The sequence below is a fragment of the Muntiacus reevesi genome, chromosome 3 (genome assembly GCF_963930625.1).
Source record: "Muntiacus reevesi chromosome 3, mMunRee1.1, whole genome shotgun sequence".
NCBI classification, from domain to species: Eukaryota; Metazoa; Chordata; class Mammalia; order Artiodactyla; family Cervidae; genus Muntiacus; species Muntiacus reevesi.
In genome coordinates, this window is record NC_089251.1 from 226,607,633 (window position 1) to 226,635,108 (window position 27,476).

The 27,476-nt window shown below is 37.1% G+C and overlaps 1 protein-coding gene across 1 annotated transcript; it reads left to right on the forward strand.

The window, feature by feature from the left end:
* The first annotated feature begins 1,327 nt into the window (after positions 1 to 1,327).
* Positions 1,328 to 19,024, forward strand: TNFAIP6 (TNF alpha induced protein 6). The gene is made up of 6 exons (XM_065931519.1): positions 1,328 to 1,500; positions 5,854 to 5,991; positions 7,415 to 7,576; positions 11,771 to 11,999; positions 14,398 to 14,438; positions 18,325 to 19,024. The coding sequence occupies exons 1-6, from the start codon at positions 1,407 to 1,409 to the stop codon at positions 18,501 to 18,503; spliced, it is 843 nt and encodes a 280-aa protein (XP_065787591.1). The 5' UTR covers positions 1,328 to 1,406; the 3' UTR covers positions 18,504 to 19,024.
* Positions 19,025 to 27,476: the final 8,452 nt, after the last annotated feature.

Consider the following 27,476-nt stretch of genomic DNA (forward strand, 5'->3'; position numbering starts at 1 on the left):
ATCTCTCATTTGTTCTGGGTCCAAAATAGAGGTTTTTGAATCCTGACAGCTTTATCCAACCTCAGTGAGTGTTTAGTAAATTCTGTAACCTCAGCCTACCTCCTACAACTGCTCTTTCCAGGGGAGATGAGATCAGGGCAAGCCTTTGATATACAATGCAAAGATGCCTAAGAGATTCAAGTTAACTTTAGATCAGAGCAAGTCCAGAAAGCTGACCATTTCAAAAGATTAAATATCAAAGGAAGAACTAAGAAAGCACGAGAGAAATGAATATAATAGGAACAAAATGGGAGCAGTTTAGTAGCTGGAGTAGAGAGGATAAGTAGCAAAGAATGACCAGTGAGAAAGAGATGTCAAAGCTGCCCCTCCCCAAATGGCTGTCAATCAACAGGAAAGGCCAGGGAGCATCAGATGTGTGGGGTAATACCAAACAGATTACCCAAAGACCCTGCACAGAAGGAGAGGAAAAGTTTGGGTATTTTAAGGCATGGTGACTTCACTATGATAACTGTACCTATTATTTTGATAATCTTCAAAGTTAGAGAGAGGAAGCTAGCACCGTATTTTAATTAACTTTATGACAATCTACTAACCGACCTTCCTCCCCAAATAACAAGGATTTGTAGCCTGGAAAATTCTGTGTTCTAATAAGATAGCCCCAAACTGCTTTAATGTCCTAAGCATCTGAAACTGAACTACTTTTTGGAAACATGATGTATTTACCTACCTTGGACCACAATAATCTAAGGACTGCAACAAACCCCACCCTAAGATAGAAGCAGACAGAAAAGAAAGTAAAGAAATCCTACAACACTGGAGACAGTTCAGAATTGGCCAACTATGTACACTTTTTGTTTCAAACCTTCTATTCAAGCTTGACAATGTTTAGGGGAAACTAAAAGTATTAATAACACTACCAGGGTCAAGTTCAAGATTAGTGTTTAACCCCAAACCCCATACCACATTTGACTTACTGCAAATGAGATACTCAGGGTTTCTCTTAAAAATCCTACTGAAGTGTCTTTCTTCTGTTTTTTTGAAATCACTGCTGAATCTGCACCAAGTTATAAAGAACTTCCTAATAGAAAAGTGTCCGTGACAGACAGAATAAATGATCCCCTTTCCAAGTAAGTGAATTTTAAAACGTAGATGATCGTCCTATATCCTTAGTTTGAGTTGCCAATGCAAATGAGTCAGAGGATTTGCCTCAGACAGTGAGTTAATTGTGTAACTCTACAGCAGAAAATGCCATTGGAGAGCGCTTGCTGACCTCACAGCTGAAAAAAAAAAAAAAAAAAACATTTAAAAGATGTGGAAACCAGATGTTTCAGACACATTTCAGCCTCTGCTCTGAGAATTTACCCCGAGCAGCCCCTAACAGGACATTCCTTCTCTACGACTGAGATATGATCATCTTAATTTACTTATTTGTCTTTCTATGGGAAGAGGCTCACGGATGGGGATTCAAGAATGGAATTTTTCATAACTCCATATGGCTTGGTAAGAAACTTCACTCATGAGCTTCTTGCTGGGAAAGTCACTTCTTTGAATTCATACAGAAGTAAATCAAAGCTGTAAATTTTTCTCTTCTATTTAAGGCTGATGTTTTCTAAGAAAATTGTTTGGGAAAAACAGCTGATGGAATGTATATACCATTTTTTTTTAAGTGTTCCTGCCTTCTAGAATTTTAGAATAGCTTTTTATAAAATGAACTGTTGAGTAGAAAATAGAGGTTAATATTTATAGTCCATATGAATATGTCCTTTAAAATTTTCAAAGCAGGTGTGGTATAATGGGGAGAGTGTCTTTAACAAAATGAAGCTACTAATACATTATTTTGTTCTTATTTTAATGCATTTGCAGTCAGATTTCATAACAGGTAACCATAAGATAATTATAACAGGTAAACTGGAATATAAAATTTACAATCACTGCTCTGTGTACTCTGACCTGTAGTATATCTCATGTTTTTCCAAACATCTTTCGACTAGTTTTACAAAGCCATCTTGTAATATAGAAAAAATGAAAAAAGCTTGTATTTCTGAACGCATTCTTATCACTTGATTTCTTTTGTTTAAGCTAGCCATTTAAATACTTTCCTACCTCTTCTGTTAGACAAGGAAAGTTTCTTTTGTTGTTGTTTTGTTAAATGTAAGGAAATGACACAGGCCTAACTGAGAATATAAACAATAGAACAACAAAAAAAAAAAACTAAATAGATAAAACCCCAAATGCTCCATAGAGTACTCTAAACACTGTTTTAATTCTCATGACACAGATTATTATTGCTTTACTGTTCACTGTTGTATCTGATGATGAAATTTTTTTGAATTGCTCAAGAAGAAAATGGACAGATCCTTCTATAAAACAGAGAAATAAAGAGAAAGCAAAATTAACCTAGATCTTGATTTTATGCTTGCTAAACAGCACAGAGTTGTAGAATATCTTCCCTTTCAGCGTATTTCTTTCTGGTAATAACTACAGCCATGCGGATTTCATTAAAACACTTGATTTGCAATGCACAGTCTTACCGCCTCTTTTTCAGCTTGAGCCAGTGAACTACTTTCATGCTGAACAGTGCAATCCATTTGGCCAAGATGGGGTCTGGAATTTACTAGAGGAATGAGCAAGTCCTTCTGTTTATTTTCATTACACACCATTGAACTTGGGAAACACACACCTATTTGTCAGAAATGAAAAAGAGGATCATAAAGCTAGTAAGAGTTGAACCCAAATGGATAAACTGAAATTCTGTCAAATTCTCTAATGATGAAGTAAAATGGAGTTTTGGTTTTGTTTTTTTTTAAGTGATGTTGTATATCACCAAAATAGAAACCTGGACAATAGAAGTTCTGTCCCAGAGGTAGAGGGAAGTAAACCCAAATATTTGTTAATAGCATGCTGCACATCTGAGGCCTGGAGTGATTGCATATTGCTTCAAAGTGGGACAAATTATTGACCAGTCAGCCTGGCATAAACTGTTTACAGTTGGTTAGATCAATGTAGTATTAGAAAGCTGTTTAGAGGGGGAAGAGAGTTGAATTAGAAGGCAGGAATCTGCTAGCAACTATCAAGAACAAGGCACTTAAAATTCTTGGTCTCAGTTCCATGTTGGTAAAATGAGAAGTCTGAAGTAAGGAACCCTAAGGTTTGTTTTTAACTCTTGTATACTCTAATTTCTTAAATAGTAAATTTTAAGACACATAAGGACAAGTGACTTCAACTAGTTTAAATGGAAAATTTAAAAATGTACAAATAAGCAATTCCTTTTAACCATTGTTTTGAATCTGAAAAAGGAGAAGGGAAAAGTAACATTATCATGAGCTCCTACTAGGATCCAGAAACAATGCTTATAGGTTTCATGGTTTGTATATTCCAAAAAATAACTGTCATTATTCCCATTTGATAGATGAAGAAACTGAGGTTCAGGCAGTAATTAATACAAGGTCACACAACTGGTCTATGACAGAACCAGAAGTAGAAATCAGAGCCAACCTGCTTGTGTTTACCGCTTAACTATTAATAAAAGGAAAAGGAAATTATTGGTTAAGCAGATTTTCAATTTTAATGAATGACAACTAGAAAAATAATTACTTCTTCTGAAAGGTGAAACTCTTTAGATTAAGACTCATTATTCAAAGGACCATTTTAGTAGTATAAATTCTGAATTAAGAAATACTTTAAAATAAATCTGTGCTTAAAATATTCAAGTACACATGTCAAGAGTTCTCAACTTGTTAATAAGGCAAGATAATGGGAAGTTTGGATCTCTTTCAGGAGCAATGTGGAATATTAATATCATTTAATCCATTAAAAATTATAGACTAGACATTGCTACTATGTAAGTTACTCTCTTATTACAGACAAGTTTCAAGAGGTACCAAAGTTTTCAGAAAAACTACTGGGAAGAAAACTTAAAATTATTTTTTAATTTTTCTGTTTATCTTTTTCCCCTCCAAACCTCTGTTAAAAGAAAAACTGAGGCATACTTAAACTTTTGAGTTTTCTGAGCAAAAATCCATTTGAATTTGGCAGCATCCAATTTAACAGAAGGAGCTCCAAGGAGTGGTACAAAATGCAAAACTTTCATAGGCAGAAAGGAGCAGGCATAAGGAAGTTTTATTAGCAAAAAAGTAGGCTTTTGATGGCTAAGTTACTTTCCTTTAGGGGAGAGTAGAGGTCTATCAGGCAGATGATCTAACTAGTGATGATCAGGAGTCTTCTGACTGACTGGTTTAAGATTCCATTTCTGGGTAAGCTGAAACTATACTTAAGCAACTTCATTTGGTAATGTGGGACTTAGCTTGCTGTCTTGTTTCTAATACATCAGATTTTTATTTGGGGAGTAAAATATAAAGGAAATTTTAGTTTGAGAAACACTGGGCAGACAAAATAATCAATTTTTTTTTCAAATAAAGATCTTTTAGAGAACAAATACAGTTCTAACATTTTTAAAAAGTAACAATCATCTCCATCACATATATTACTAAGTACTACATGTCTCTCTTCTCTACTAAAAGCCTCAGTATCCTTATACTTCAAAATAGATGTACTTGCCTAGCCCATTAGCACCCAAGTTGCTTAAGAACAGGGCTTGATTCCCCAGAACCTAGCAAAGTACCTCAGAGTAAATTCTTAAAACAGTTACACTGGAAGCTGGTAAAAGTTGAGTTAATAGGGCTTTACCTATGAAGGACACTTGGAAAGTATGTAACTCTCAAAAGGGCAAATGACTTTGATGCTCCTTGTGTTTTCTGACCTCTAAGTATCAGACTGATTAACATGCTGTGTATGCATGATAGGCTTTTACCCCATATAAGGTATAAGAGCAGGATCTCATGAGTCTAGAAAAGCAGGGAAAATGCCAAGCAGCATCTCCTATTGAATTGGCATTGTCAACTTCAGCTTTGGGTAGAGAGTAAAGAACAGTATTTCTAGTACTGCTGGATTCATATCTTGCTGCAAGGCTAGAAATATAAATTCTTGTTGGAAATGGTCTTAATGGTGGCTGATTACACAGGTCGGGGTACACAGACTTACAATAATCTTGATAGTCTACACAGAACTATTAGAGCTATGCTATGATTATTGTCCTGGGAATCTTTTCACATTGTTTCTATGGCAAAATACACTCCAAACTCAAAACAATCAATTTAAACAGTGATCTACTAGGAGACAGCTCACGTATGACTTAATACCATCTAAAATGTGCTGGGAACAAATGTGAACTGAAAAAAGACAAGCCAGGTAAAGAACTTAGGAACTGGTAGTTAGGTGTGTCCCACTTTTTCTCAGCTGTAGTTATATCTATTTTTCTTTTCTTTAATGTACTATTTGGTGCCTTTGGATTCTTTCAAACTGTTCCTCAGTATTTGATTTGTTTACTAAATTCTCAATTATATTGCATTACTCATTTCCCTCAAATGGATATTTTGGCTTATTTTTCTCCTTCATTATGAGCCAATTTTCAGTGGTTCTTTTGCCTCTGACTCTTTTTCTTTTCCTAGTGCTTACCTTTCCAAGTTGTTAAAACAAAACCAAAAAACAAGTTAAAACTTTATCACCTTTGGATAGTGCAGAAATACAATGCTGTATTAAAACTTTCTTTTGGGCTCTCAGTTCAGAAACATAACTTAGTCTCAAGTTTCTCTCCGTGTCCCCCCCAAATTCCCCTCATTCAAAATGTTTCCCAAAGCTTTCTAACAATGAAAACTCAGCCATTCAAGGCAGCCGACCCAGGGAACCCTTTGGCAGGAACAATAGCTGATGTAATCTTCCAGATGAGGCCACAAAATTTCCCTTGTTCGACAAGCATGGGTAACAGGGCATTTACGACATTTTGTGAATTCACAGAACAAGCAGCAGGCGTGTACCACAGGGAAGCGCGGTCCGGCAAATACAAGCTCACCTACGCAGAAGCGAAGGCGGTGTGTGAATATGAAGGTGGCCATCTTGCCACCTACAAGCAGTTAGAGGCAGCCAGAAAAATTGGTAACTTCTTTGAACATAATATTTCTTCTTTTTCACCCTTGGGAAAAATATTTTCCACCTTTCCTACAACCTCTTATTAAGACTTACTTCTCCACCTCTGCTAATAGTTCCTCTGGCTTCTCCCATTGTCTCTGCCTACAGCTAGATGGTGGACAGTTTCTAAAACAAGCAACTGAGTTGGGGCCACCTCCCATTCAGAGCAAATAAATTAAAGTCAAAAGAAAAGGAAGATATCATCTCGATATCATTTAATTTCCTCATTAATTATAATGCCATTGCTATTCATTTTTAATATTATACCATTTTATCTTTTCTTGATCTCTGTGGGTTTCCTCAGCTGTTAAATGATGTTGCTATGTTGAATCTTACAAAGAAATTCACTTGGTAGAAGAAACAGTGAATTTAGTGATTTTTTTTTCGAGTTTTTCCTTGAGAATGCATGGGAGAATGCATTCTGTACTTTAGGATCAAAAGCCATGAGGAAAAGAGTTGTAAAGATGGAAGATACTGGGAAGTTGATGTCAGGACACCTGGTGAAAACCCAGTAATTAACAAATACTGTTTGCTTCTTTATAATAGAAGCTGGGGGTTGGGAGAGGGCGAGGAGGCTGCTACTGTCTCTCCTGGATTTTCAGGAGAATCCCAAAGGCCACCTCCATTCAGAATTATCTTCTCCATTAAAGAAATCCCTTTGTTTATAGGAACATACCTGGCAAAGCTCATGCAAATATTATATATTACCCAAGACAAAAATAAAGGTGTTTTCAAAAATGGCCCAGAGTCTTCCCCAGGTGACTCTTCAGTCTATACCCACAGGGCTGTGTGTGACATAGTAACTGGAATGATGCATGCAAAAGCCAGAGCCATTACTAGCCACCAGGGACTTGTCATCAAATCGTTCTTGGATGGCATTGGCAAATATTAAAAGAGCCTCCAAAGCTGAGCAAGGAAAACAGGGCTGAGGCTTTGTTTGAAATGTTGAGTGCTTTTATCTTTATTCAAATTTTTAAAAATATTAGCAATATCTTAATTGATCCTGAAAGAGACACTATCATTTGAAAAAAATGTTTTCAGTATTGGTGTTCATTTTAGTTATCTCATGGCACTAGTAGGGTCATTTGTGAAAAGAAGCCAGCTCTGAAATTGGATTGTTATCATATCCATGGTATTATCATTTCTTTACTTAGTCCATTTTTTTTTTTTGGCCAAGATATCATTTTCTAGTAAAAGTCAGATGTTATAAGAACTTTTATTATGTGTTCAAACTTTATTTTTTAAGAAAATCGTTTTTCCCCTTATATGTAAACTGGATTTCGGCAGTTAAGACACTGTCCCTGTTGGGAAGGGCCATCTTGGTTAAGATGACCGTTGCTCAGCGGAGGGAACATACAAGTTAAGCCATTACCCTTCCATTTTCTTGCAGGATTTCATGTCTGTGCCGCTGGGTGGATGGCCAAGGGCAGAGTTGGATACCCTATTGTGAAGCCAGGGCCCAACTGTGGATTTGGAAAAACTGGTATTATCGATTACGGAATCCGTCTCAATAGAAGTGAAAGATGGGACGCATACTGCTACAACCCACATGGTTTGTGGAAAACAGTAATTTTATACTATACAAAAACAGTTACATGTTATGAAAAAGAAATGTCTTCTTCTTCCAGAGACAAATCAATTTAATAATGATAATTTAAAAAAATTTTTTAACTATACATTTGGCTGCATCAGGTCTTAGTTGCAGCATGTGGGCTCAGCTTCCCCATGGCATGTGGGATCTTGGTTTACCAGCCAGGGATCAAACCTGCAGGCTCTGCACTGCAAGCCAGATGTTTACGTACTGGACCACCAGGGAAGTCCCCAGTAATGGTAATTATTAATAACAACTACCATTCATAGAATGGTTATGCTGTGCCAAACGCTGACTTATGTCCCTTCATCCACACTGTCACTTAATGTTCACAACTCTGCAAGGAGTTATTGTTATACTCATTTTAGAATTCAGGAAACTGAAAGTTCAAGAGCTTAAGTACTTTCTCCAGATCAGACAGCTGATAATTAGTAGGCAAGTGAGATCTCAAATTTAGTTTTCTGTGCCAGGGAACTTCCTGAGCACAAAGGGAAAAAAAAAAAAAAAAAGCAGATTATAAACTTATCACAGTGAATTAGTTAAAACTATGAAGTAGTATAATACTGCAAAATGTTAACTGTTCAAAGTTATCCTTTTAATAGAATGAGAAAAAGGAGACAGAATAAATAAATTGTTTTTCCTAATTTCTTTTTGTGTATAAATTCTTAAATTTCCAAACTAAGCAACTCCCACTCTGTGTTTTTTTAAACTGGATATTCTAGTTATTATTATATAGTATATATTTTATTCATATTCTTTTTCCATGGTTGATTGTAGTCAGGAAAACTTTAAAGAGAAAATTAACTCATCATAATTACTATGAAGAGTAATTCTTGCTCCATGCTCTTAGAGAAAAAGGTAGACTGGGGATTTATTTCCCCCAGGATAATATTACAAACTGTTACAACATGTCATAAATTATTTCCTATATTTATGATCATAAATATCCTCAGGTGGTATCCCATTTGTATCTACTTTACGAGAAAGTCTGTAACACAGTAGGAGAGTTACAGTGAAGTTCTAGCATAGCTTTATAGAATTTGTTATCGTTTAATAATATTAGTCATTGGAGGGCAGTTTCTCATGTTTGTAGCTAACCTATATCTCAAAATAATATGTATTCTGGTAGAAGAGAATTTTGTCTAGTGCTATCACCTACTCCCACTTGAGACAAAATATGAATACTTTCAGCGCATTCATATAGACTCTTTCAAACCACTTTGACATACGTTAAGCCTATACTATACTACATTTATGGAGTAGGAAATGGCAACCCACTCCAGTATTCTTGCCTGGGAAATTCCATGGACAGAGGACCCTGGCTAGCTACAGTCCATGGGGTCGCAAAGAGTCGGATCCAACTGAGCACGCAAACACGCAAACAACATTCAGTCCTATATTTAGTCATTGTTAATAATTTATATTCCTCCTTTTCTTCTCTCTCCCTTCCTCTCTTCCTTTCTTTTTTTTTTTTTGGTTGTGCTACAGTGCTTGCAAAATCTCAGTTCCCCAACCAGGGATTGAACACAGGCCAAGGCAGTGAAAGCCCAGAATCCAAACCCTAGGCCACCAGGGAATTCCCCCCTTTCCTTAAATGTATTTATACAGGCACTTCTCTTTTTACTCTAACTTGGAGATACTGATTAATTAATAATCACTATTTTCCTGTTACTGTTATGATTTTTTTTCATTCCAATCGTTTTTTAGGGAACTGTGCTTCTCCCATTGCTAGTTCAGGCGGCCCCCCAGTCCCCTTCAGGTTAACCACATCCTAAATAATCAGCATGTCACTGAATCTAAAAGTAAGCTGAGAATTGAGTAAGAACAAGTCTCCTAGGATTCTGTACATTTCATTGGTCTTTTATAAGAATGCCAACTTAACTTACAAATTTTTGTAAGTTGTATTTATTTCTCATAGAGGCTGAGTACTTTTCACTCTAGGAAAATGTGTACAGAATCGTACAGAAAAATCATACAGAAAAATGTACGACTGGAATGAAAAAAATCATAACAGTATCAGGAAAATAAATTAATGATTATTAATTAATCAGTATCGCCAAGTTACAGCTGCTTGAAGCAAGGAAGAACAGGGTCATTCAGAAGTGTACAGAAGTAACCTTGCTCATTCAAGTTCTGACCATGTGGCATGATGCTGACTCCCTCCAGCATAAACAATTCTCAACCAATTAGCAGTCAGTCCTCAAATTTATAAAGTCAGATTTAAGAAGTCTGCTTCATAAATCTGTCATTTTCTAAATAAGCCAGAGATGAGGCAACAGTTATACGTAACATGAAATATAGAGCTGATAGATATAGCTAAATATACAACCAAAGAAGTTCAGTATTTGGATTTTTCCCTAATCTAGTGATAAATACATCAAAGATACAGGAGGCTGGGAATTTCCTAGTGATCCAGTGATTAGGACTTTGTACTTTCACTGCCAAGGGTGTGGGTTCAATCTCTGGATGGGGAAGTAAGATAATGCAAACCACAAGACATGGGGCTATATATATATACACACATATAAATATTTCTATATAGATATTATATATGTGTAATATATATATATACATATGATACATATATTATATAGATATAGATATAGATATAGATATATGTAAATGTAGGATGCTATGGGACAGGGAAAATCACTCCCAAAGTGGGCACTTGTTAGTCGCTCAGTCAGGTCTGACTCTTTGAGACCTCATGGACTGTAGCCCACCAGGATCCTCTGTCCCTGGAATTCTCCAGGCAAGAATACTGGAGTAGGTGGCCATTCCCTTCTCCAGGGGAATCTTATACACCCAGGGATCCAACCCCAGTGTCCTGCATTACAGGCAGATTCTTTACCATCTAAGCCACCAGGGAAGCCCCTTACATGCACATAAACACTATATATTTTATAATATTTAATAACACAATATGAATAGCTTACACTTTGCATAATACCGTTTAGCTACCCTCTATATTTATCCTCAGAATAGTGCTGTGCGGGAGGTAACAGAAGAGGCATGACTACATTTATTTTATCAATGAAGACACTGAGGTACAGACTGATCACCAAGCTCAGACTAGGTTGCTAACCTTCCTTGTCACTCCCCAGCCTTTCTAAGAGCCTATTCTGCCCTGGGGACACAAGCTCCTTAACCTCTATGGTGTTAAGGATTCTAGCACAATTTTTTATCATAGTTATTTTAAAGAAGAATATTCTTGTAAAAAGCCTTTAATTTATACAATAAAAATATCTTTGAATACTACCAGAGTTACGACCTCCACACCACCACTCAGATTATTTTTTAATTTCCAGTTTCTATCTTTTTTTTTTTTAAGACACTAGACATTTAGTTAATATGGAATTAAAATGAACTGAGACCCTTCTATAGCTTTCCTTCTAGGTCATACTGCAAAATTACTGTTCTGGCAGAGATTGTTCGCTCTTATAAGAGGTTATGGGACATGACAGAAATCTATGAAATGGTAAATGACTTGAAAAAATCAACATAGATATTTCCACCAAATCCTCAAATAGTATTAGAATTAAGTTGCTAATTTAAACCAGTAAAAGGAGTGTAGAATGATTATAAATTCTTCCTTTTAACTGGATGAGAATGACCTTCAAGTTCCCTAGTGGTCTTTATAAGGATTTTCCAAACAGAATTTATTGGATGCATTATTCTAAGTATTCAAATCCCTGAAGACACAGTGGTTACACCACAGGACAAAACCCCTGTCATGGTTGGTGATGTAGATATGTGTTGGTGAAGTAGGTATATGTTGGTAATACAGGTAGGTATATGTATCAATATTTGTCAAAACACATTTAAGTATGCACTTAAGATGTGTGCTCTATGCTTAAAATGTGAACAGAGCAAGACATGTAAACAGGAACACACTTATTTCTTTTTGCCACTTTACTTTTTTAAAAAAATCACAAGTGGTCTATGTTTATTTTCGAGAATTTAGCAACTATTAACAAAAATACAGTTATTCTTCAGCTATAATTATGCACAATATACTATGGAGGCTATATATTTATTCATGTCTGTATTTTTATTTCATAAGGAGTACTAAATACATGGACATTAAGAAATGAATATCTTTTTAAAGTAGGAATCATCTTTTTTAAAGCTTTTTTTTTTCTTTTCTCATTTCAGCAAAGGAGTGTGGTGGTGTGTTTACAGATCCAAAGAGAATTTTTAAATCTCCAGGCTTCCCAAATGAGTATGATGATAACCAAATCTGCTACTGGCACATTAGACTCAAGTATGGTCAGCGCATTCACCTGAGTTTTTTGGACTTTGACCTTGAAGATGACCCAGCTTGCTTGGCTGACTATGTTGAAGTATACGACAGTTACGATGATGTCCATGGCTTTGTGGGAAGGTATGTGTTGCTTCTCCATACAGGAAACTAATGGACATCTGATATTTTGCATGATGCTTCTTTAATTTCTCCCCAACTGTCCCTACAATATTGATTTTCCAGTTTATCTATTCCCCTGCAACATCCTTTCCTTTCCTAACCAAGATTTTTCTTTGCAGTGTTAGTCCTAACAAGCCATAGTCAGCTGCTACCTCTACTTATGATTAAAATAGTGATAGCTATTTTTTGATTTGTTAAATTGTAACAGTTAAATATTCTATTTATGTAGACCTCAAGATTTGACTAACAGGAGAAGGAAGATATGTAGGATGGGAAATTTGTTGGGGTTTTTAAGTGTTCTGATTTCTGTCAACCTACTAAAAATAATTATAAATTCAGTAATTGTTGCCTTTCTTCTGCAGACAAAGCATTGTACTAAGCATTATGATATGAGGTAAATAAGTACACTAGAGCCCCTTCTCTCATACAGTTTAGCTAATTATACAATGGATATCTTCTTAAAAATAGCTTTCTTTGTCATGAAAAAAACAAATGCTCCTTTTCTCAGTATTTCTCTCCTGGTTTTTCAAGATGCTGGGACACAATATTTTTGGTGCGTGTTCTCACCCAATGTCTTTGCTGCTGCTAAGTCACTTCAGTCGTGTCTGACTCTGTGCGACCCCATAGACAGCAGCCCACCAGGCTCTGCCGTCCCTGGGATTCTCCAGGCAAGAACACTGGAGTGGGTTGCCATTTCCTTCTCCAATGCATGAAAGTAAAAAGTGAAAGAGAAGTCACTCAGTCATTTCCAACTCTTAGCGACCCCATGGACTGCAGCCTACCAGGCTCCTCTGTCCATGGGGTTTTCCAGGCAAGAGTACTGGAGTGGGTTGCCATTGCCTTCTCCGACCCAATATCTTTAATATAGTTTAAATTTTACAGTACAAATTTTGCAACACTGTATGAAATATTATAAATTAAAGAGAGCACAGGTAGGTGTTTCATATATTCAGGTCCCCACTTAATGTGTATTTTAAAATATCTATCATCAATGGATTATCAGTTATCAATTCTCTATTATACATGATAGTAATTTAATGAAAGAAAATAGTAGTGGGGATAATTTAAAATAATAGACAATATCTTTTTATTGACTTTGAAATCTGTAACTTAAATAGAAAGAAAAACAAAGGTATTTCTTGCATAAATGAACAGCAGTTTTTGGATGGAAAGTGTTTTTTTGTTGTTGTTTTGTTCTTTAGCTGAGACTACTACTATGGAAAAAAATATAAATAGTTTTAAAAAATAGTTTGAAGAAGACTAGAAGTAGGATCTGAGGAATTAAGAACAAAGTCTTTTTTGAAAGAACGGACCTCCTACCTTGGCACTTAAGAAAATATTTTTATGCTAAATCTAGTTTCAGAAATCAATTACAGTTCTAGATAAAATGACTTTTTAATCTACAGGCTAATTTGTTATTTATTGGATTATATTGTGTGATTTACCTCTATGATAGACTTTCTCCTTCTCTGGAATAAACTACTTTTTCTTTAGAAACTAACAAAAACCATTTTTTTTAATATAATTATGTGCAAGGGAATTCCTTTCATGCCATGATTCAGATAAAAATCACATCATCTTATAAGGTCCAATGTAATTTTTTCCTTTTTAAATCAGTCATACCCCGTCCCCCATTCTTCTTTAACTGTGAAGAAAATGTCATGAGATTAATCAGAAACACATTTTTAAAATTTTCCAAATAGATTCAAATTGTCTACCACACAAAAAGTTTTGTAGACACACAGAGTAGAAATGCCACAGTTTCTTTCCCAAGAGTCTCAATACTGCAAGAAGGCTATTTGAAACAATATTTTAACCTCTCTTCTCTCTTACAAGGGCTTTCCAGGTGGCTCTAGTGGTAAAGAACCCACCTGCCAGTGCAGGAGATGTAAGAGGCTTGGGTTCAATCCCAGGGTCAGGAAAATTCCTTGGAGGAATGCATGGCAACCCACTTCAGTATTCTTGCCTGGAGAATCCCATGGATAGAACAACCTGGCAGGCTACGGTCCATACACAGAGTCAGACACATTGAAGCAACTTAGCACTCATGCAGGCTCTCTTATAAATTCTAGTAAAAATAAATAAACAATAAAATGTTGTAAATAATAGAAAAGTGAGTCGTTACTTAGAGGAGCTGGAGTAGGCAATGGCATCCCACTCCAGTATTCTTGCCTGGAAAACTTCCATGGACAGAGGAGCCTGGCATGTTGTAGTCCATGGGGTTGCAAAGAGTCAGGCATGAGAGCACACACGCACCTCTTAGGGGAAATACAAAGTACATCAATTATCAGTTAGTCACTTGCAAGAGTTATATTGTAATCATTCATGTGACCTCTCCTTTTTAAAAATTCTCTTTCAGATACTGTGGAGATGAGCTTCCAGAAGACATCATTAGTACAGGTAATGGCTCTAAATCGAGGAACAAAACTATGATTTGCTTTCTCAGTGTCACTGAAAGTGAAGGATCTAATAGTTATTACTACATAACTTTTTAAAGTTGAGAACTGAAGACAGACATGGCTTGCTAGCTTGTAAAAGGCAAAGAACTATTTATACTTTAAAAAGTGTGTAGTCTTTGGTTACTTGAAGGAAATGCAGTCTGAGATAGTCTTGAGTCTGCAAATCCATAAATACTGCTGTATCTTATAATTCCTATAAAATGTGGTAACAAAAGGCCCAAACTTTTCATCGATACGATAAAGGATTGAAGCAATTTGTCAAGTTGTTAAAAATATCTTTCATCACTGAAAAAAATTTTAAGTTGTATTTATTGCATTTTCACATTAGTACAGCAATCCCAAGAAAGTCTTACGAAGATCACAGTTTTCTTAGGTGTTTTTAATAGATATTACATGATAAAAGGGCTCTAAGGTCAGGTAAATTGGGGAAATATTGAGTTAAACAATGTTAAACAGGTTTCTTTGTTAGAAGACGTTAAAGAACTTTTACTATGCTAATTACACATAGTTAATCTTAAAAGCCTACCTATAGTGAGCAGTGTTTTCCAAATCTTCTTCCTCTTGCTGATTATTTTATGAGACTGTTCCTTGAAATGTGCACCAAGAGATGTTCCAGGAGAAGCATAGATTTATCGCAATGAGCAATACCACTGTTATTGCCTCAAACTGCTACTTTCTGGCTAATAATTTTTACTTTCTTCGATGTCTTCATTTTTCTCTTTATTTTCATCACTCACACCAGTAATTGGCATTCTGGCTTGCTCTATTTTTCCTCCGAGACATTAAAAAAAAAAAAAAAAATCACAATACTTCTGCAACTAAAAACACTAAAGCTACATTGAATTGCAAATTCCAACCAGTCCTTAAACTGAGATACTACAAGCTAAATTAGTCCCACACCCTAGCTTTGCAGTGCATGCAGTTTTCATTGATGAATCATTACAAGAGATGGAAATTCTTGTTCAATACTGGAATGATTAATGCTTAAAGTTTATTAATTCATTACTATGTTACAATCTCCTTAGGAAGAGTAATATTTTAAACTTTTTATTTATCTCTTATTCTTTACTTGAGAACATATTTCGTGTTAACAGAAAACTAAAAGAAGACACTTTATGAGATGTAGGAGGGTAGTTGGGAGGGGGATGAGAATTCTATTTAAAAAAAAAAGTGAAACAGAGGGAGAATCCAAAGGAAGCCTGAAACTTGACATTTTTCTTATTTTGTCTAAAACAGACTCCAAATGTAACACCAAATCAGTGTTTTTCTGGCACAACTGCAAGAAACCAAAAAAAGAAAAACCCACACAATTTATTATTCAAAGAGAAACAAATCAACAGAAAGAACATAGTTAGATAAAATGCCAAAGATTTCGCAAAACAGCAAGAAGAATACACACTGATACAGAGTAATAGAAAAAGAATGTATAAAATAAGTTTAAAGTACTCTCCTCTCAGTCGAGATAATGCTGTTAACATTTTGATCTAGTTTTCTTCTTAAATATGTGCTTACTCAACCCAGGATATTTATATTAAAAAACAAAAACAGAAAATAAACTAAAAACTACCCATAGCTGTACCACTTTAATAAAAGGTATATGAGGAAAGAAAGTGCCCACTCTTCTCCTCTCCCCACCCAAGAAAGGCATTGGACAACGACATGGTGGCCATCCTTCCAGACGTCTTCCTACGGCAAACAAACATTATGTACATGGAGACTATGGAGCCACTTCAAAGTCACAGTAGAATTGGGAAGCCCTGTATATTTAGATCACTCTAGTTCTCTTTAATGACTCTTAATAGGTGCCATAATTTGTCATACACCAATATTTAACACCCTGAAGGCAGTTGTTTCTGTTTTTCTTGTCTTTTGCTATTCAACATTTCACTCAGTTCAGTTCAGTTCAGTCGCTCAGTCGTGTCCGACTCTTTGCGACCCCATGAATCGCAGCACACCAGGCCTCCCTGTCCATCACCAACTCCCAGAGTTTACCCAAACTCATGTCCATCGAATCGGTGATGCCATCCAGCCATCTCACCCTCTGTCGACCCTTCTCCTCCTGCCCCCAATCCTTCCCAGCATCAGGGTCTTTTCCAATGAGTCAACTCTTTGCATGAGGTGGCCAAAGTATTGGAGTTTCAGCTTCAGCAACAGTCCTTCTAATGAACACCCAGGACTGATCTCCTTTAGGACGGACTGGTTGGATCTCCTTGCAGTCCAAGGGACTCTCAAGAGTCTTCTCCAACACCACAGTTCAAAAGCATCATTCTTCGGTGCTCAGCTTTCTTCACAGTCCAACTCTCACATCCATACATGACCACTGGAAAAACCATAGCCTTGACTAGACGGACCTTTGCTGGCAAAGTTATATCTCTGATTTTTAATACGCTGTCTAGGTTGGTCTAACTTTCCTTCCAAGGAGTAAGCGTCTTTTAATTTCAAGGCTACAGTCACCATCTGCAGTGATTTTGGAGCCCCCCAAAAATATCTATTTATCTGTCTGTGCTGGGTCTTAGTTGTGGCATGTAGGATCTAGTTCCCTGACAAGGGATTGAACCCTGGCTCCCGGCACTGGGAGTGCAGAGTCTTGGGCACTGAACCACCAGGGAAGCCCCTAGATATTTTCATACTTCTACTTGTTAGTGCTATTTTTTTTTTAAGAGTTAATTCCTAAAAGTGAAATTTTGGGATCACTTAGGGACGTGTGTGTGTGTGTATGTTCAGTTGAGTCTGACTCTTAGTGACCCCCGGACTGTAGCCCGCCAGGCTCCTCTGTTCTTAGAATCTTCTAGACAAGAATACTGGAGTGGGTTGCCATTTCCTTCTTCAGGGAATCTTCCTGACCCAGGGATCAAACCCACAACTCTTGTGTCTCCTGCATTGGCAGGCGACACTGTGCCACGTGGGAAGCAATAGATGTGGATAGATGCCAGCAAATTAGCACTAAGCCCTACTGTACCAATTTTTATTTCAACCAGTTGAGTAGTCTACAAGAAAAAATTTCTTTTTTCATTTAAGCAGCTCTCCCAAGTTTGAAAAGAGTTTAGTAGACCAGAGCATGAACTCTAGGTTCAAACCTGGTTCTGCCATTTAAAACCCTGTGGCCTTGGGCAAGCTACTCAGGCTCTCTGTGCCTCAATTTCATCTATAAAATGATTATTTTAATAGTATGCACCTCATCATGTTGCTGTGGAAAATAAGATGAAAGACACTTAAAGCTGTGCTTGACAAAAACAAACATCAGCATTCAGTGTGTATGGGGGTTTTGCAAAGAAATCTGGATTTGTGATTTGGATTAAGAAGGCTTTTCCCACATGAAAAAGAAAAATATTCCTACCTACATATTTCATATAATGAAGTTTTTCTTTTTTATTTTTGGTACATGTTGGTCCTTAATGCCGGTAAAATGTAGTTAAGTGCTTTGTTTAAAAGAGAGGTCTAGCTTTGTGATTTTTTTCCTTTTTTTCTTAACAAATGCAAAGATTTGTTGCCATCATTTAGTAAATAACCCGTCTGTATCTCTCTGGTTTGAACTGCCTGCTATTCTCCTGTAATTATGGATGTTCTTTCTACAAAGAAAACCTTTTAAAACAGAATAAACAAAATTTCCTGTAGGACAGATTAGAGAGCCACAGGGAAAATCTGGAAGTCCTTGCTCCACCTGGCAATGATACTACAGACTCAACAACTTGAAAATATAGTTCTGAATTCTAGGAGTCTTGTTCATGAATTTTTACATTCCCCTTATGAGAATGATGAGTCTTTGAACTGTCAGCCAAATGAAGAAGAGTAACATCTTGGTTCTTCTGCATCTTCCTCCTCCCCAGGAAATGTCATGACATTGAAGTTCCTAAGTGATGCTTCAGTGACTGCAGGAGGCTTCCAAATCAAATACGCCGCAGTGGATCCTCCATCCAAATCCAGTCAAGGAAAGAATGCAAGTACTACAAGTACTATTTCTACTGGAAATAAAAACTTTTTAGCTGGAAGATTTAGCCATTTATAAAAGCAAAAAAAAAAAAAAGACTTTCCGTATTTATGTTTCTATCTTTTGGAACACTTTTGATCTCACTTTTATATTATTATTATTAACATTTATTTATTATTTTTCTAAATGTGAAAGTGATACCTGATAATTTGAGGAAAACTGGAAAATATGAAAAACTTTGAATGAGAAAATAAAATCTCCCATAATCTCCTTGCATAAAAATAGCAAGCATTAAATTTATACATACTTTTTAGTCATTTTTCAATTTGTGGTATATGTATATATGTATCTATATGTATTCATACTTCAAATTATTGAATCCTACTCTATGTACAGTTTGAAATCTTAAATTTTTTTAACCTTGAACTTTATGGGATGCACATTTTCCCCTATCACTGAGTATTCTGCAAAAACATGATTTTGAATAACTGTAAAATGTCCATGGTATGATTGTCCCATACTTTCTGTAAAACTGTCTCTATTGTGGGAGTTATTGGTTGTTTTTATAAATATTGTTTCAATAAACATCCTTGAACAAATATGTATTTGGACATCCCTCTAATTATTCAAGATAGGGTCCTAGAGTTGGAATTATTGAGTCAGAGATTAATTAAAAAAAATTTTTTTTAGGTAGATCAGCTGGACTTTATGACATTGAATGGGATGGGTGGTAGGCTGGATGGCAGGTGGGCCATACTCACTCAGTAGATGAAGGTATCTTCTAGGGAAACTAGAAAGTGAATGGACTAGGAAAATAGCAGGTTTTAAGGGCACATTAAGGGCACATTTCATCTCACATGCTAGCAAAGTAATGCTCAAAATCCTCCAAGCCAGGCTTCAACAGTTTGTGAACCGTGAACTTCCAGATGTTCAAGCTGGATTTAGAAAAGGCAAAGGAACCAGAAATCAAATTGCCAACATCCACTAGATCATCAAAAAAGCATAAGAGTTCCAGAAAAACATCCACTTCTGCTTTATTGACTACGCCAAAGCCTTCGACTGTGTGAATCACAACAAACTGGAAAATTCTGAAAGTGATGGGAATACCAGACCACCTTACCTGTCTCCTGAGTAATCTGTGTGCAGGTCAAGAAGCAATAGTTATAACTGGACATGGAACAACAGACTGGTTCCAAATCGGGAAAGGAGTAAGTCAAGGCTGTATATTGTCACTCTGCTTATTTAACTTATATGCAGAGTACATCATGAAAAACGCTGGTCTGGATGAAGCACAAGCTGGAATCAAGATTGCTGGGAGAAACATCAATAACCTCAGCTATGCAGATGACACCTCCCTTACGGCAGAAAGTGAAGAAGAACTAAAGAGCCTCTTGATGAAAGTGAAAGATGAGAATGAAAAAGTTAGCTTAAAACTCAACATTCAGAAAACTAAGATCATGTCATCCGGTACCATCACTTCACGGCAAATAGATGGGGAAACAAGGGAAACAGTGACAGACTTTATTTTGGGGGTCTCCAAAATCACTGCAGATGGTGACTGCAGTCATGAAATTAAAAGACGCTTGTTCCTTGGAAGAAAAGCTACGACCAACCTAGACAGCACATTACTATTACATTGCCAACAAAGGTCCGTTTAGTCAAAGCTATGGTTTTTCCAGTAGTCATGTATGGATGTGAGAGTTGGATGATAAAGAAAGCTGAGTGCTGAAGAGTTCATGCTTTTGAACCGTGGTGTTGGAGAAGACTCTTGAGAGTCCCTTGGACTGCAAAGAGATCCAACCAGTCCATCCTAAAGGAGATCAGTCCTGGGTGTTCATTGGAAGGATTGATGCTTAAGTTGAAACTCCAATACTTTGGCCACCTCATGCGAAGAGTTGACTTGTTGAAAAAGACCCTGATGCTGGGAAAGATTGAAGGCGGGAGGAGAAGTGGACAACAGAGGATGAGATGGTTCGATGGCATCACCAACTCAATGGACATGAGTTTGAGTAAACTCTGGGAGTTGGTGATGGATAGGGAAGCCTGGCATGCTGCAATTCCATGGGGTCACAAAGAGTCGGACATGACTGAGTGACTGAACTGAACTGAAGGGCACATATGAACTTTGTGATATGGACCTTTCTTTTTTTAATTAAAAAAATTGTTTTTATATATTTTGGCCACCCCACATGGCATGATCTCTGATCATGTTCAGCTATATAAGGACAAGGACAGATTCGTGAAAGAGTAGGAATCACCACAGTTGGGCTTTTGCCAAGTGAGGGTGATAAGACAGGGGTAAGGGAATAGAGGATGTAGGTCAGGAGGCACTGCAATGATAACTCAGGAAATTTAGATTCATAAAGAGTGAAGAGAAAAAAAAAAGAGTGAAGAGAAGACAGGAAATAAGGAATAGTAGATAAGCAGTAGAATCAATGAAGTAAAAGTCTCAAAGGGGCTTAAAGGGCTGTCGAATCAGTATGAAAGGGGACACATTGGAGAGATAGTAGGTTGTAGTCTGAGAATGAGATATTAAATTTATGGTAGGCAGAGCAACGCTCCCCCTAAGATGCCTATAACTTAATCTCCCAAACCTATGAATATGTCCCCTTACTTGGCAAGAGGGACTTTGCACAAGTGATTAAGTTAAGGATCTTAAAATGGGATACTATCCTGGATTGTCCGAGTGGGCCCAATATGATCACAAGTGCCCTTAAAAGTAGATGAAGGAGGCTTAAGAAAAGAGAGTCAGAGAAAATATGTGACAAGAGAAGCAAGGCCAGAAAGATGCAACATTGATGGCCTTGAAGATGGAGGAAAGGGGCCATGAACCAAGGAATGTGGGTGACTTTTGGAAGCTGGAAAAGGTAAAGAAAGGAATTCTTCCCTAGAGCTTCTGGACAGAATGCATCTCTGCTGACTCACTGATTTAGCCCAATGAGTCCCCACTGGATTTCTGAACTACGGAACTATAAGATAATACATTCATATTGTTTGAAGCCACTGGGTATGTTATAATTTGAGGGGAGCAGCGATAGAAAGCTAATAAGCCTTTTAATCAATTTCATGCAGACTTAGACACAGGAATAAAAGTCTAATTCTAGATGACAAAGCATACACAAGAAGTTGTAAACAGAAGAGTGTTGTTTCTCTAAACTCAGTGAAATTAATTTAGGTAAGATTATTTAAGGCTAGTGTATCATTTCTGTTCATATGTTCTCCTGCCTACATCTAAAACTTTTCCACTTCCTTACTCATGATTTTTTTTCACCCTTTAAAAAAATTTTTTTACCTCACATCCATAGGCTTTTTGGTCTTTTTTCCCATAGTTTTCAGAAATTTAAGGATAATTGACTAACAATATTATATTATTTCAGGTGTACAACATAGGGATTTGATTTTTTTTTTTTACTTGCTTTGATATTTTTATACATTACAAAATGATCACCATTTTAAGTCTAATTATCATCTGTCACCATACAAGGTTGTTGTTCAGTTGCTCAGTCATGTCCGACTCTTTGCGACCCCGTGAACTGCAGCACGCCAGGCTTCCCTGTCCTTCACCATCTCCCAGGGCCTGCTCAAACTCATGTCCATCGAACCGATGATGCCATCCAACCATCTCATCCTCTGTCGTCCCCTTCTCCTCCTGCCTTCACTCTTTCCAAGCATCAGAGTCTTTTCTAATGAGGCAGCTCTTTGCATCAGATGGCCAAAGTATTGGAGCTTCAGCGTCAGCATCAGTCCTTCTAATGCATATTCAGTGTTGATTTCCTTTAGGACTGACTGGTTTGATCTCCTTGCAGTCCAAGGGACTCTCAAGAGTCTTCTCCAACATCACAGTTCAAAAGCATCAATTCTTTGGCACTCAGCCTTCTTTATGGCCCAACTCTCACATCCATACATGACTACTGAAAAAACTATAGCTTTGACTATGTGGATCTTTGTTGGCAAAGGAATACTATTGATTATATTTGTACCATGAATAGGAATTTAAATAATAAATTTAAGAATGTGTAAATATTTGAAAATTATAATGCTGTCTAGGATACAAGGAATTATTATTGATGATAATGGTGGTAAATATAAAACCTCTAAATTTTTCCAGAAAATAATATTAAAATGAGTGAAATATTTTGAATGATATTAAATGCCATCTATTTAATAGATGGCACTATCACACTGACCTCAGTTCAGTTCAGTTCAGTTGCTCAGTAGTGTCTGACTCTTTGCAACCCCATGAACTGCAGCACACCAGGCCTCTCTGTCCATCACCAACACCAGGAGTCTACCCAAACCCATGTCCATCAAGTCGGTGATGCCATCCAACCATCTCATCCTCTGTCATCCCCTTCTCCTCCTGACCCCAATCCTTCCCAGCATTAGAGTCTTTTCCAATGAGTCAACTCTTTGCATGAGGTGGCCAAAGTATTAGAGTTTCAGCTTCAGCATCAGTCCTTCCAATGAACACCCAGGACTGATCTCCTTTAGGATGGACTGGTTGGATCTTCTTGCAGTCCAAGGAACTCTCAAGAGTCTTCTCCAACACCACAGTTCAAAAGTATCAATTCTTTGGCACTCAGCTTTCTTTATAGTCCACCTCACACATCCATACGTGACTACTGGAAAAACCATAGCTTTGACTAGATGGACCTTTGTTGGCAAAGAAATGTCTCTGCTTTTAAATATGCTGTCTAGGTTGGTCATAACTTTCCTTCCAAGGAGTAAGCATCTTTTAATTTCATAGCTAGATTCCCCTATATCCAAATGGTATAGTGAGAATATTATACACGATCAGAGATGGGTTATAATGACTTCTACAGATTTGGCTGAATCATTTACAAACCATTCTACTGAGATTTAGGATATATTATGATCATATTCTAAGATCTATAGAAATATTTGGAAAGGAAGAGTTATATACAGCTAACTTTTAGCAAAAGTTTTAGTACAAAAATGAGTAAAAGAAAAAGTGACATAGAACATTTTTTAAAAAAACATGAGGGACTTCCCTGCTGGCCCAGTGGTTAAGACTCTGAGCTCCCAATGCAGGGGGCCCAGGTTCGATCCCTGGTCAGGGAACTAGATCCCACATGCTGCAACCAAGACCTGGTGCAGCCAAATAAATGAATAAATATAAAAAAAAAAATTAAAAAAAAAAAAAAAAACATGATTTTCTTAATTCTATTTAGCATCTCTTGTATTTCTAATCTAATATTTTTTACATTCTAGAAATTTTCCTTTATTTGAATGTTTTTAAATTAATACCTGCTCAGATGTATTTGTAGATTGTCTATTTTTTTTCTTTGTCATGTTTATGTGTGTGTTTGGGAGGTTCTTTTTTAAGATTTACTTACTTTCAATTGAATGTGATCTTGATATCAGTATCATTCTCTGAAAATAAAACAAATTTACTAATATTTATATGTACACATATTCAGTATTTTATTTAACATAGCATTCAAATTCATATTTTTTTGAAGGAAATTTTTTGCAAGGGAAGTTTTTTAGGAATATGTTTTATAACTCATTCCTCTCAAAAAAATTTTCTTCCAGGCTCTGTTTATTTTGAAGGGAAGTTGTTTTCATATCTTGTATTGTTTTTAAATTTCTAAAATATATATCTACAGCTGTTTAATTTCCTTCTGAACAAATGCCCAGCAAAGAAAACCACAAGAAGAGATCACATCCCACAAAACCTCAATGTATAAAAGTAGATTCCCTAAAAATACAAACTCTTGGGAAACACAAACTTCTGCTGGGAAAGCCACATCCTTAAGAGTATTTTAAAAATACTGTTAAAAAATAAATAAAAATTTGACTGTCAAACAACTGTGAACAGGACTATTACTTGCCTAAGTGTTAATAACTTTATAGTTGTCCTCATGATGTCAAAAGAAAAGTTACGTGGTATTAGATTTAACTGAATTGAGACACTCATTTAAAATAAAATTACATGTAGAATACAGTACAAAAAATAATTTTCACATTGCTTTTTGAAATATTATCCTTGCTACAGTGAATGAGAATCACAAAACAATTTTTATAGTGTTCTTTTTACTCCTCTATTATAAAACACCAAGTATTGTAGTAATTAACATTTTTTCAAATACAAACAAGAACACTTAAAATAACAGCATATTGGGACTTCTCTGGTGGTCCAGTGACTAGAACCCTATGCTCCCAGTGCCAGGGGGCCTGGGTTCTATTCCCAGTTAGGGAACTAGATCCCACATGCTGCACCTAAGACCTAGTGCAGCCAAATAAAATAAATGACGGTGTATTGATGACACCAAGGGTGATAGCCTTGCATCTCACTCAAGAAAAGCCAATGCTTCCCATGACTTAGGAAACCCATCTAAGTCATGATCTGGCCCCCCTCCCTCTAACCTCTTTCATCTCATCTCCTTTTTCTTCCCTCACCCCTCATCCACCATTATTTCATCCCAGCTACACTGATGTCCTTAGTGGGCCCTTTATTCTAAACATCTTCTCCCTAAAATTTCATATTCCCTTCCCTACTTTATTCTTATCCTTAAAAGTTATTGCTACTTACATATTTAATTATTTACCTTGGTTTGATCTCCTACTATAATGTAAGCTCCATGACAACAGTGACTTTTGCTAGGATTTTATTTGCTTGTTTCACTGTTTCTATCTATAGGCCCTGCAAAAGAGCTATCACATAGAATATCCTCAATTAAATGAAGGAATGTATTACTATTGGCTTTTATCTAGAATAAAATACAGTATATGAAATATAACTTGCTTAAAAGTCATAAGGGCTTCCCTGGTGGCTCAGCAGTGAAGAATGCCAATGCAGGAAACATGTGTTCAATCTCTGGGCTGGGAAGATTCCTTGGAAAAGGAAATGGAAACCCATTCAGACTTTTGAGAGTCCCTTGGACTGCAAGGAGATCAAACCAGTCAAACCTAAAAGAAATCAACCCTGAATATTCATTGGAAGGACTGATGCTAACACTGAAGCTCCAATACTTTGGCCACCTGATGCAAATAGCTAACTCATTGGAAAAGATCCTGATGCTGGGAAAGATTGAAGGCAAAGGAAGCGGGAAACAGAGGATAAGACAGTAATATAGCATCACTGACTCAATGGGCATGAATTTGAGCAAGCTCTGAGAGAGAGTGGACAGAGGAGCCTGGCTGCAGTCCATGGGGTCCCAAAGAGTGCGATATGACTTAGTAACTGAACAACAGGTGCATGCATGCATGCTCAGTTGTGTCAGACCCTTTTGACCCCATGGACTGTAGCCCACCAAGCTCCTCTGGAATTTTCCTGGCAAGAATATTGAAGTGGGTTGCCATTTCCTACTCCAGGGGATCTTCTCAACCCAGGCATCAAACCCACGTCTCTTGCTTCTCCTGCATTGGTAGGTGGATTCTTTACCACTGTGCTACCTGGGAAACCCAAACAAAAACAACAAAATCATAAAGTCAAGTGGAAAAAGTATTAAGGTGTGGGCTATCATAAATAGTCTTACCATCTGCCAAGAATTAAGTAATAGAAAGTGTATATTTTACACTGTATCAGTAGGGTCCAGTCAGGAGACTTGAAACCACATAGTATTAAAATTTGACCAAGGCAAGTTTACATTAAGAATTATTAACTACTACAAGAGATTTTTTACAAGCAGCAATATATTGGCTTGTAGAAAGTAAAAATATAAAGAGATATCAGCATAAGTACAAAGAGCCACAAGCTCTATGAGATAGAGCATGCTTGGAAGAATCCCCCCAGGACTTAGACCCAGATATTGATGGAGAGGGTGACATTGGCTCCTGGGTGGCAGAGAAGTCACAGTGGTATTGAAATCAAGCAGGACCCTCCAGGGTCCTCCCAAGTACAAGCCCCTCTGTGTTCCCACTTCTTATTTATAGGAAAAAACTTTAGTCTCCTAGGCCTTCCCCGAGTTCCAAAGAGCACACTCAAACAATTAATGATTAGAGAAGTGAGAGAATACAGAAAGTAAGGAAAAGCAATCAAGCCAGGAAAGTCATACTAGATTGAACAATAGTTTAGTGATAAACAGAATCACAGGATTCCTAGCTTCTCCTCAAGGGATATAGATAACAATCTGATGTGTATCTTTGATTTTGCAGACGCTAAACTCCTACTCACCCACCACACAGTGGAGGATGTCAACTATGTGCTGATCAAAAGCACTAGACCCCAGGGCTTCCTAGGTGGTGTTACTGGTAAAGAATCTGCCTGCCAAGCAGGAGACACGAGAGATGCGAGTTCGATCCCTAGGTTGGGAAGTTTCCCTGGAGTAGGAAATGGCAACCCACTCTAGTATTCTTGCCTGGAAAATTCCATGGACAGAAAACACTGGTGTCCACAGGGTCACAAAGAATCAGACACGATGGAGCACACACAAAAAAACAGTGGATTTTTGTGAAAGAAGATACTGAGATAAAAGCGCTAGACCCCAGACTGGTTGGAACCAGAAGACTGATTAAGATTCCTGAAACAAACATCAACCTGCTACCTCACTGCCAGCCAATCAGAAGAATGTCTACAAGCTGACCATGTACCCTGTGACCCTTAGTCATAATGCTGCCTGTAAACATCCTTGCCCGAAAGCCACTGGGGTGTTCAGGTCTCTTGAACATTAGCTGCTGATTATCCTTACTGGCATGCATGCTAAGTCACTTCAGTCATGTCTGACTCTTTGTGATCCTATGGACTGTAGCCCTCCAGGTTCCTCTGTCCATGAGGACTCTCAAGGCAAGAATACTGGAGTGGGTTGTACCCTGCAAATAAATGTTGTACTTTCTATCACCATGATCCAGAGTCAGTAGACTGGCTTTGCTGTGCAACATGCAAGTGAACCCAAGTTCAGTTTGTAACAGGACAGTGCATGTGGAACTTTCTGGAAAGCACCTTACTGGGGAAAGCTATTCATAGAGCGGTGTCTCATGGAAGACCCTTCATTACTCAAATCATTTGATGTGGGAGCTAAGGAGACCTGGGTGCTATTGATCTTGAGGCACTGCAGGAGTTGGACGTTGAAGAAGCCCTGTGTACTC